The sequence below is a fragment of the Pavona decussata genome, unplaced genomic scaffold (assembly GCF_977016875.1).
Source record: "Pavona decussata unplaced genomic scaffold, jaPavDecu1.1 SCAFFOLD_26, whole genome shotgun sequence".
Classification (NCBI taxonomy): domain Eukaryota; kingdom Metazoa; phylum Cnidaria; class Anthozoa; order Scleractinia; family Agariciidae; genus Pavona; species Pavona decussata.
The window spans coordinates 2,221,469-2,233,531 of record NW_028145449.1 but is presented as its reverse complement, the minus strand read 5'-3'; the positions used below and the strand labels follow the sequence as shown (position 1 = coordinate 2,233,531).

Sequence of the window (12,063 nt, the reverse complement as noted above, 5' to 3'; positions counted from 1 at the left end):
CTGGGGACTTCGGAAAAATCGAGCGACTATGAGGTAAGAGAGCGGATCCCTGTGCCCCATGATAATTATTTTCAATCTATTTTTAGTTCGCGCCATGCTATTTTGAGTTTAAAATTAAATGACGTCACTCTAACTGACCAATAAGATATCGACATTGAAATAGCAACGCAAACAAAAATAGATTGAAAAAAATTTCATAGGAAGACGGGCATATATGGTGGATTCGCTCTCTTACCTCAGTCTCTTGGAAAAATTTAATTTTTTTTTTTTCGATTGGCTGCTACGTAACGGCATGCATTGTTTTACCACAGAAATCCTGCGGTACTAAAATTCTAGTTCCTTGGCGACCAACCGCTGGCCAAAGAGTCTGAGGACTCTGGGTATGAGCTTGGGCTAGTACCAAATCCAACTCGAAATCCTAACTCGGAAGTTTGTTTGTCTCCTAATAAACAGCAGTATGAATCGAAATCATTACTGGTATCTGTTCAGCATCTGTTTCCTGTTCGGGTATCATTTTCCTGCGCACTTTGTGTACGCTTTATTCTAATCTTGCTTTAATCAGCGGCATTGCAGGGGTTTTACAAAAGGCCGGGCACTGGGCAAACTGGCCGTCTGTGAACATTGACTTTGCCCAGCTGCTTTTAACATCTCATCTGACTTTTTCCATAAAAGAATATATCCAAGTTAACTATCCTGGCCTGGTATACTAACCTTTTGTCCACCTGCTCTAACCCTGGCCTGTTTGAATGCGCGAAAAGTGGGAAGGGAGAGAAAAAAACGAAGGAGGGGGAGGAGACAGGCCTCCTTCCCTCCCCCTCTTGCATTTTCCGCTCTTGCACAGTATTCACTAGTATTAGGAAGCGATCAGATAAGTAATCCTGAAACAAACACATGAGCGCATCCAGGTCACGGATTTTCGAGCTCTGAAGCTAAAGAAGGGCTAACGCTCGAAACGTCAACGTACGGTGGCCAAATTACCTTGAAACCAAATGTCCGTTTTTACTTCCTCACCCGGACGCAGTCACCACAGTTTCTTTAAAAACTAAGGCTTTGTCTACACTATGCTGGATGGCATTTTACGCCGTTGTGAAAAATACTCCGTCCTGGTGTGAACAGAAGTGGCACAAAACCGCCGCCATCTTTCCAGTACAATCCAAATTAACCTCGCTCCTCGTTGTCGACTTCCGTTTCAGTTCGATTCTTTGTTCACACTACTCAAGAGAGTTTCACAAAAACCAATGCGATATGTGACGATTCCCTTTCATCACCGAAGTAGCGCAGCATCGCTCCATCACAAAAATTGCGAAATCGTAGATTTGTGTGTGAACGAAAGCCCTATCCGATATGTTTTAGATGCCCGGCGGAACAAGAGCTATCCGCTATAATGTAGACATAGACCAAGTATGTACCCACCTCATGGGCCATCATCTGCATCGACCTTTGTTTACCGTATACGATTCTATATCCTCCACAGACTACAGTAACATTGATCAACCAGGATTTTATTTACTGCTTCTGTTGTGTGTAAGAACTTGAAACAAACTTTTCAGTTATTTTTATGCGGCATTAAAAAAATACCGTTATTTTTACATTATCAGCAGAACAATTGTTCTGTAATATTTTTTTCCAAAAACATCTTTACTTAAGTTGTAAGCTAAAGATTTTTTCTACACTAGTCTTCTTACGATAAGTTTACTTGCAATAATATCAGCAAAATTACAGTACTGAAACAAATTTTATAACTTATACTATTACGTTGCATTAAGTCTACAAAACTTCAAACTTTATAAAGATTAAGATGCGTGACATTTACAAAAAACACGATACTTTACAATTAACAGAGGTGAGCAAAATTCTGCCATTTTGTTTCATAATGTTCTCAACCACAGGATAACACAAATTACCAGGAGAAAAGTAAGATGACGGCAACAAACAAAAGTAAAATTTAACTACCAAGTATTTTGAAAACGCGGGTTTTCCAAAATGGCAAGTGACGGTTTATTGCGTCACATACAAGAAACCAATCAGATTACAGAAAACTTCAACGTCTTAATATTTAACATAACATAGTATTTTATTCAGGAAATCAACTAATAAATAAAACACTAAAAAGGGAAAAGCGTGAGGTTAAACCTATAATAACACAATTTCCCCAAATAAACATTCTAAAATCTAACAATCACAAACATTTAAAATTAAAACTATTTTATAACAATCGTTCAGTAGTGTATATGTACATCTCAAGTCTGTTTCGGAATACAGTTATTGAAACTAGCGTGTACAACATCCTTAGGTAACTTGTTAGTGAGCTCGAAAAAGTCTTGAAATGGTTATCTATCTAATTGAAAGACTATCTTATAGCATTGAACTTCGTTTCGTTAAACTATTTTACAACATAGTTAGCGATAATACGCTTTCAGATTTAGCTGTATGGCGCAACAGTCCGTACGACTTGAGAGGATATAAAAAGGCCGTTGTTCCATGATTTTCCACCTATTTTATGAAAAATTCTATTCGTTATAGAGGCGCTGTGTTATGGAATTTTGTCTCAAAAGACTCTTGTAGTTTTAAGCAATTTCACAGAAAGGTGCAATCGGATCCCAAATTTAGGGAATTCAGAATTACTAGTGCATAAAAATTACAAAAGTACATTTTGCATTGTCATACTTTTACCTTTAAGTCTGATTATCCATTCGATGTATTTTATGCATTTCTTTTTGTAGGTTAATTAAGTAATAGTAAGTTACACACAACCCCTCAAGCACGTAATGCTTTAATTCTCATCGTGTTTAAATAAAGGATCTAACTAACTGAACTAAAGACAACTCTCTGCGTTTCGCTAATGTTTGCTGCATTTCTTTCACGTATCTCTTTTACTAGTTCGTATGCCAATTCTTCATCCGGAATTCGTCACTAAAGTCCCACCCTCACCGCTCCACCCGCACGAGCTGACTAAAATACGTGCCAAACGTATACGCAACGGTAGCTAGGCTGCTGACTGCACACGAAGTTCTCCGTTTCTCTACACTGATTTAATCGCAGCTGAAAATGAAAGCCTTTATACGTCCTTTAACCCGTTTCTCCCACAGTAAAATATCAAATCTTTTGTGGTTCAAGTTTTTCGTCCACGGATAAAATGCCATTGTCTGGCCATTCAAGTTAAACATCTTCCAAAATAATTTTTAATGGTGCCGTTTGTTTTTCAATAGTTTCAAAAACACGATTTAGAATTTCTCTCGAATTTTGATTTTAAGCTCGTCATGTGGGAATAAAGAGTTAGAAAACGACTAATTATTTTGCGTACCTCTGTGAGTGATCACATTCTTTCCAAAAGACAACAGTAGTAATCCAAACAGACTAGAAGTCCATGAAACGACATTTATAAGAATGATGATTCTTGCACTATCAGCCCAAACAACACTTTTGCAAACGGTTAACTGAAAAAACAATTACCAATGAAGCTAATTTGCGATTCGTAATCGAATTGTTTTTTACTCTTTTTTTAAACTCAAGGAGATGTCAAGAGGCCTGGGTAGTATTTGAGTTTAATTCAAATGATAAAAACCCATGAATCATGAATCATGAAAGATCAAAGGGATGACGCTTGCTCAACTTAAATCTGAGGTGTCTATAAGCTGAGAGGCTGTCAGTGCAAAAAGTTCCCATGTATTTATAATATACATTAGATACATGACCAGTGCATAGCTAGGACATTTTGCACTCAGCTTTCTTAATTGTGAGAATATACTAGCCCCTCTCCCTAAATTCATTTAACGGAAAACAGAAATTAGTCTGCGCTCGCTCGCTCGCTAGTCATCCCTCTGCCTTGTGGGGTTGGTGGGAGTGGCAACTAGGTATGACCTCATGAACCTTAAAACAGAGCGTAGTGATTTCATGAACTTATAACCTCATGTTCATACCATTTTTCAAATCCACATTAGTGCTGTCGGGAGGGGTTGTAAAGTGTGAGGGTGGGGAGGGTGGCAGGGGTGGATCGTCTCAAACATGTTGTTGGTAATGGCACTAGCGGCAGGGTTTCTTGGGAGGGGGAGGTAGGGAAAAGGGTAATGGGAATTGGACATGAATTTTTTGGAAAGTCCTCGTTGGCAACTCTTTGAGCATAATAGGGCCGATGCACTTTTTACCCCTAATCAATCGTTTTGCCAGAGTCCTTAAGTTTGTTCAGGCTGATTCGTGCACAAAGAAGAAAAACTCGAAGCGAAATGTTTTAATAATCGCTTGCGCTGGTCTGTGAACGTTTTAGAAAAAGTGTCACTCATAGAACCTTTTCGGAAGAAAACGTTTTCTTTACATCAGTTATTACTACAGATTAGTTTATCTTAAACTGCAAAACAACCGTTTGGTTTTTTTTTCTTCGGATTCTTACAACTAGTTAAGAAGCAAATCACCGGTGCGAGTGCGTGTTCAAAACGCCGAAAGCGAAAGCCGAAATACCTTGTTGCGCGCGAACCTCTCAGGCAAACAAGCTTCAAACGTTTCGTTGTAATTAAGACCGCGTGCGTTCTATACAAACGAAACTAATACATGCATATACAACTGTTTTGCAGTGTAAGCTCGTCTTAACTAGTTAGTGTTTTTCATTCCGGCAGCTTGATCCTCTCCTGTCACTTGTTATGAACGGCAAGTTGATCCACAATAGGGAACTTAAGCAACGACGACGGCGATGGCAACGACAACCCCGCAAAACAAAAGGCTTACTGAGTAAAAAAAAAACAATTTCTCTGCGCGTGCGTTTTAAATCTTGGTACATTTCTTTGCCGTTCTCTGCAAAACAGCAACGTGAAATGACCAAATTCAAGGTTTTGTGGAGAACGTGAGCACACGACGGTAAATGTTTCATTCTTTTTCTTAACTTGAACGCCTCTCCTACCAATCTGGTTCCGAATTGTTCTCCGTTTCTGTAGAAATTGAACAACTTGAAATAATTGCGAAGTAGCACAAATGAAATAAAGTTATATTTTCAGGTGACATTTTCGTTAGCGTTGCCGTCGTCGCCGCTTAATTAAGCTCCCTAATAATCTGTCCACTTGACTCCGCTGAATTGTTCCTTGTACACTTTCGAGCCATGTTCTTCACGGGGTTATCTAACTGAAGAACAAACCCAAAACAAGAACAATTAAGTTAATTTGCGATGTCTGAATTACCACAACATATTCGCGTGGTCAATTAAAATTACGTTTGCAGCCTTCACTGAATGTCACCTGGTGTATCGCCCTTTACCCCATTTCGCTTGTACTTGAAGAAAACTAACAAATAGGTCTCCAAAAGCTTGCAGTAAGTTTTTTATCGATTTATTTGGGTGGATTCCTTTCTTTTCCTAGAAAGAAGGTTTTCTTAAACGATTGTATACGCTTCTTTCTGCCAATCATGCATCATGTTAGCCTGTTAGTCAATGATTTTTTTTTTGTTCGCGACACTGGTTGTCTTAACAATCCATCGAATAATTGTAAGGAGAAATTCGATGTCCAACATTCAAAGAGATAAAATTGCTTACCTCTTGGAACACACACAAATAACAGGTTCTGCACTTCAGTTTTGAATGCTTCCAGTGATGGTATGGATTGGATCTTAAGGAAAATACAGTTTGTGGTGTTAGCTACTTCTGTAAGGAAGTAAAAAAAGTAAGGAAATCAGCGAAGGTGTTAGGAGTTCCTCGCTGCTAGCCTTATTTTCCTATTTATGAATGAAAAGAGAACAACAACTAACACAGTGACTACAACAGAGAACTGTTTAACAACTTGTACAAGAAACGCTTGCAGTCCCGAAGTTAGCAATACAGCAGAGGGCATATTACTCATGAATGCCGGAAAAGGCCTGCATCAAAACGTGAAGTATATTATCGCAACGTACCTCCAAGAACCGAGACAAGCTTCTTACACGCTGTGGATGCTGTGATGGTTTGTATCGTGAAGACTCGGATACAACTTGCAATGATAGGCTCTACTACAAGGAAATAAACAGAAACAAATCAGCTAATATAATGTTCTTAGGGATCAACACCACAGACACCATATCCCCATTTCTAACTATGAAAAAACTGGAAATTCCACCTGTTCAACGACTGTTTCGTTTTGTTTCCATGAATCATATTTTGGAATCTATAGTTTAAATTTACAGTATAGGTGCTTTGTATTGCCGCCATGTTGGTGTACAAAACAGAAGAAAACTTGTTCACAAAGTTTGCATATATATGGAAGGTAACGCCCAGAGGACAAAAATCTCATTGCTCCTATTCACCAACATGGCTGCCGTGACGTCAAATGCAAACCATCAATTTCCACTTCCCGTTTACGAATACAAGATTGTCACAAGCCTGAATTCTTTTAAAATTTCTTTGGCACGCGGGCGGAAAGCTTTTGCGGCTTGTATATCTTACGAAAGCATAAAAATCTTACTAACCTAAGCGTGAAAGACTGAGAGTGACGAATAGCCGGAGATGGCATTGAGTTACCAGCAACACTGATACTGCACGATACCGGACTTGAAGTCGGGAATAACATCGGTTCAAAACCTGAAACGTTAAGTTAATTAAAAAATTGTGAGTTTTCCGGACCTTTTCAGTGTTCGGCCACAGCGAGACTCCAAATTTGCAGGTTGGCGCCTTGATCCGGCTCGGTCACACCTCCTCCAAGGCAATAAATTTAAGTTTAACGTTAAATCCCGTCAACTCTTTCAATAGTATTTGTCATTAAAGATGCTTTAGAACACTATGTATATCACCTGTTGGCGAGGGAGCTTTCCTGTTAGATCATCATCATCATCATCATCATCATCATCATCATCATCATCATCATCATGATCATGATCATGATCATGATCATTATTATTATTATTATTATTATTATTATTATTATTATTATTATTATTATCATCATCATTATTATTATTATTACTGATTACTTACCACGTGAAGTAGACAGCAGATATAGCTACATCGCGTTCTGTGGACTGCGGGAACTGGGCACCTCCTAAGTGCTGTTGTCATCCTCTCAGGTGGATCCTATGGATAGAAGTCTGCTGATATGGCGGCCATGCTTCTTCTGAATGCTTCCGAGTCAACACTGATGCGGGACATAAATTCACAGGCAGGCAGTCGCGTATACTGAGGAACATAGGACTGGCTCAACTTATAAAACTGGGACGGTGGAACTCTTGGAAACTGCTCCAGCTTTCTGACGATGATGCGCAGGTACACGACTCCTACAACTTCCTGAAAAAAAATTCGACTAAAAATATAAACAGTTTAGTATCTGCAAAAATGTAAAGAACCCAAAGCGGCTGAAAAACTGTACTGCTTGGAGTGCTTTATAACCAACGTATCAACACTGATACGGGACGAGACATCGATATCCATACACTGGCAGGCAGTCATCGATAGGAATCTCAGCATCATGAGATCAGGGTAACACTTTAGTTTCGCGAAGGAGTATTCCCACAGCTCTTGACTGAGCATGCGACAGAACATGGCATCTAGAATAACCTGGGAAAAATCCAACTCAAAATATTCACAGATTAGTAGCCTAAAGAAAGTAAAATGTAAGTGAAATAGTTTTGATAGGCTGTGACATGGTAGATTGCGACAAAAATCGAAATAATCTAACCCCACCCAAAAACAATTCTGCTAGTATTGGTGATTTTATGAGATTGAGTTTCAAGTTGGAGTTGAGTTCGAGGTCGAGTTTACACTGAACATGATAGAATTTATGGTTGAGTATTATTTTAGTGTTTAGAGTTAAACTTTCACTTAGGTTTGAACTCTAGCCTAATTTTATAGATTTTTATACCGAACGCTTACCTAAATTTAGTGAAGTGAAACTTAGACACTGAGTTTAGCATTGAAATTTAAAAACTGTGTTGATTTAATCTAAGCCTAAGTACTAAACTGAGATTTTCTTTAGGGCTATGGACACTGTTTATACACTATTGTTTATTTAGATATAATTTTATACACTGCACCTAAAAGTGAAAACTTTTGCTCGAACTAAAACTCAAACTCGAGTAAAAATCTTTCCTGCATGTAATCAAGTGCCGTTAACCAGCCCCCAGCACCAATTATTTTTCTTGATCTATTTTCTCGACTGACAAGGCTTTACATCGAGCCCAGTGGCCCTATATCCTATCGATCCTTTATCCCATGGCCTATGGCTTTATATCCTATTGATTTTTTCTTGGCCTCCAATGTGTGACAACTCATAACAAATTAAACCAAAATCAAAGTACGTTTGACCTTGTTTTTGTCGTATCTCTTCTTAAATCCCACTGTTGTATCAGTCAGCTGGAATTGTAGCTAAAACACCATGAAGCCGCGAAACGCCGGCTTACAGCTGTTCACAGGACTGGACTGAAGGGAGTCCCTTGAAAAATGAAGAACGGTGGATGCAAAACGGCGACACTGTCTTGAACGTCCTGAAAAATTCTGATCAAAACTTCAACTTGCAAAAACATAATAATTGTAAGAGTGAAACTACCATTAATTCCTTGTTACACTTATACTGCTTTGGTGTCCTACTTGCAAAATCAGAAGTTTAACTAACAAAAGCTACATAAAGGGTTACAAGTTTGAATCCTCCCCAGTTTCTAGTCGGAACTTCCAACCTGTACTAAACACGTTGAACCTGTTTGCACAAGCTGGTTTTGAATCTATCGAGGCCACAAACCGATGTCGTGATCTTTTGATCTCTTAAAATTCCTTAAAGAATACAACACGGTAAACAGAAAGGTAAATTAGACCCACAAAGGCCAACTGGGTTTGAGTTCTGTTTGATTGAAACCACGGAACTTGGTCTGGACTTTTCGGCATCTGGTTAAGCTGTCTTACCTGTACCCGCCAGAACACAAATGGAAGAAAAGTAAGCCAGTTACCAGCTATCACTTGGGTGTCATTCCAGTCTGATTGAGGCTTCACGGGTCTTTCTCGAACTGTCGATCGACCTGCTTTCAATGTCATACATAGCACAGCACAATTAGTAGAAAATGAATAAATACCAGAGAGGTCACTGGGGTCTGAAACTCAATTGATCGAAGCTACAGAAAATAATCTCAGTTTCCAAGTCTCTTCTTATATCTTGCAAGACATAACCTATTTAATTGAACACTGAACGTCACCACAGTTCGGGCATTGGGTTGAAATCCAATTTGTGTTTTTAAGCCAGTCTGTGTTCTTGGGATTCCAGGTTCTTGGAGATTTTTACATAGCACTAAACGGTTGTTGAGAAATAAACTGGTTCGCATCGCTGAGGCAACTGGGTTTGAATCCCACTGAAGGCACAGATTAATTATCTTGGATTTGGCCTACAAACTCTGAGTAGCACGACTCGTTAACACTTGTCATCCATTCCGGTGTAACGATCGAGTCTCAAAACCACAAGGTTGCTCACGCTTATATATACTTACAGTTTTGTGTACAAGCTCCAAAGCTATCTGAGTAGAAGTTAGCCTTCAGTTGATAAAGAAGGTTCAAGAAGTGGCGGTTGGCAAACAGACGCCGCACGGAATAGGAACTGAAAGAGTACAGAGTATCACTTGTTAAAATGAGGAGAAAAAAAAATAAAATGTGGCTTACCTCTCGCTTTCAATGCCGTGGTTTTTAACGTAGTTCAACTTCAGTGTGTGTTATGCCAAAAAACTGACAAAGACTGGTGAACCCTCCCGCTTTGTGATTCTACAATTAGAAGTAGAGATGGTGGCAGAAATGGAAGACCTTCACTTGTGGGCATCTATTACGTGTTGACTCTATACTTTTGTCGGAGGAACTTGGTGATCCATCTGTTCGTCACATAAGTGGTTTCATTGCGTCTTGGTTTCGAATTCGAAAAAAGAGACGTGAAGGCGGCGGAGAAAAAAAAGGAAAATTCCCTGGACGTCTTCGGACTGCAAGAACGTCTTGACTGCAATTTTCTGTCGGAGGAACTTGGTGATCGATCTGGTCGCCGAAAGTGGACTTACCGGCTGCGTCTTGGTTTCGCATTCCAAAAAGGAAACATGCACGAAGGCGAAGAAAAAAAATTATTCTCGGGATGTCTTCCGAAGCTTCAGCGAGTGGAGACGGCTGCGACTGATATAAACGGGTACTCTGACGTCTCCAAAATCCTGATGATGTGAATTTTCGGCCTGAAACTAAAACGTTAGTTGCCTAATAAACCACACAAGGACACGAAAAAAAAGACGTATCCAGTCTTTTGTTTGTTTTTCAGAGTTTTATTTTAAGAAATGAAGCCCCAATTAAAAGGCTTTTACATTCATGCGACTTTTACTTAGAAAAGTCACAAATCGAAGTGCATCCATTGAATGTCGTAGCTGTTGTCGCTGAAAAAGACGTGGACTCTTTTGAAGAAAAAAAAAATCGCCGTTTGTTTCCTGAAACCGAATCAAATGCATCCATTGAATGTCGTTGCTGTTGTCGCCGAAAAAACGATGACTTCTTTGAAGAAAAAAAGTCGCTGTTGTTTCCCGAAACCGAATCCAACGCATCCATTGAATGTCGCAGCTGTTGTCGCCGAAAAAGACGTCGACTCTTTTGAAGAAAAAATTCGCGGTTTGTTCCCTGAAACCGAATCGTTTGGTTAGTATTGTTCCTGAAATATAATTGCTGCGTTAGTACTGTTTAGTTAAGTAGTCGCAGTTTAAGAATAAAGACACGACGCAAAGTAAAGACACAAGACGCAGTTTTATAATTTTATTTTCCTAAGGGTATTAGTCACATAATTGTTTAAGGTAACGTTAATAAAGCCGTAGCTGTTGTTGCCGAAAAAGACGTTGACTTTTTGAAGAAAAAAAAATCGTCGTTTGTTTCCTGAAACCGAATCATTTGGTTAGTATTGTTCCTGAAATAAAATCGCTGCGTTAGTACCTTTAGTTGAGTAGTCGCAGTTTAAGAATAAAGACACAAGAGGCAAAATAAAGACACAAGACACAGTTTTTAAGTTTTATTTCCCTAAGTGTATTAGCTACATAATTACTTAAATTAATATTAATTAAGTCACAGGACCTAAATTAAACATGCGTTGGGGTGCGCTCCTATATGAAAATTTTAGCGTCCAGGAAAACCAAAGAGTGCTCCTGTGTCCGTAAAACGTGACACCCCGAGTAAATGGAACACTCCAGGGCCCCTGGACGTTACGCAGGGATCAGCTGTGGCTTGGTATCGAGACAGTTGATACCAAGCTTGTGCGTGCAGCACAGGAACTGTGCACGAAGCCGAAAGCCGAATTGACCGGAATCGTAACAAAAGGCCGAAAAAAAAATATCGTAACGAAAGGCCGAAAGTTCCGAAATTTCAAATCGAAATCCGGACCGACTTTTCAAGGAAGATAACATCATTTCCAACCATTGCTTTCTGTGGCGATACGTTTCGGAAGAACTATTAATTTTGGTAACACGGACGATTTTTTGTTTAGCAATGATTGGGAACTGGTGTTATCTTCCAGCGTAATACAGCTCCGTGGCTGTATCACGTGGTTAACCCACGTACCTCACGCCCTAGATTCTCCATGGTTGTGTTGCAATCTCCTGTCGTAGTTGAAGCGAAGGCGGGCGATGTTAGGCTTGAATCGACGATTAGTCTTACCTGGGACGGGTGCCGGCCGGCCAATAATACGTTTTCACGACAGCCTCACTCGATTACAACTACCGGAGTCCAATTTATGTGACTGAATTTTTGTACTTGTCTAAGACCTAATCTCTAGCTCTTAAGTTGCGCAAATACGAACGAAAATAGCCCTTGATTCTAATCGACTCACTAAAGTAATTTTCTGGTAAGAGATGAAATTAGAGTGGTTGTATCCAAATCGGCGCCATCGCGAAAACGCACTATTTTGATATTACTTACGATACAGCAGATTTAACATACGTTGCTGGGAGATAGCTTCCTTGAAGCGCCAAACGCACGATTGTAATCCTCTTAAAAACCTTAATTAGCACCGAAGCTATGAGAATCTTTTACTTTCCCCCGAATCTAGTTTTATCCGCAGATTCTCGCGCGCCAATCTTGAAGCTTGTCCTGCAACGCAAGTTAAAACAGCTGTGATTAAGCTGTAATTATTA

General features: G+C 39.5%; 1 protein-coding gene across 2 annotated transcripts; it reads right to left on the bottom strand.

Annotated features, from left to right (window-relative positions):
- Positions 1–4,211: 4,211 nt before the first annotated feature.
- LOC146485499 (uncharacterized) lies at positions 4,212–11,963 on the bottom strand. Of its 2 annotated transcripts, none has more exons than XM_085103519.1 (5): positions 6,926–11,963; positions 6,421–6,532; positions 5,872–5,964; positions 5,516–5,623; positions 4,212–5,109 (listed from the first exon to the last, which is right to left on the bottom strand). In XM_085103519.1, the coding sequence occupies exons 1-5, from the start codon at positions 7,004–7,006 to the stop codon at positions 5,102–5,104; spliced, it is 402 nt and encodes a 133-aa protein (XP_084959645.1). In that variant the 5' UTR covers positions 7,007–11,963; the 3' UTR covers positions 4,212–5,101. The 2 variants fall into 2 exon arrangements, with proteins under 2 accessions (XP_084959645.1, XP_084959646.1); XM_085103520.1 differs by having other exon boundaries at positions 5,872–5,961.
- Positions 11,964–12,063: the final 100 nt, after the last annotated feature.

Excerpts from the sequence above, each read along its gene's own strand:
- LOC146485499 (XM_085103519.1), bottom strand. The coding sequence starts at position 7,006 with ATGACAACAGCACTTAGGAGGTGCCCAGTTCCCGCAGTCCACAGAACG. Across the intron at positions 5,965-6,420 it reads TCTCAGTCTTTCACGCTTAG|TAGAGCCTATCATTGCAAGT; the intron begins GTTAGTAAGATT and ends ATTTCCTTGTAG. Across the intron at positions 5,624-5,871 it reads GCTTGTCTCGGTTCTTGGAG|AAGTAGCTAACACCACAAAC; the intron begins GTACGTTGCGAT and ends ACTTCCTTACAG.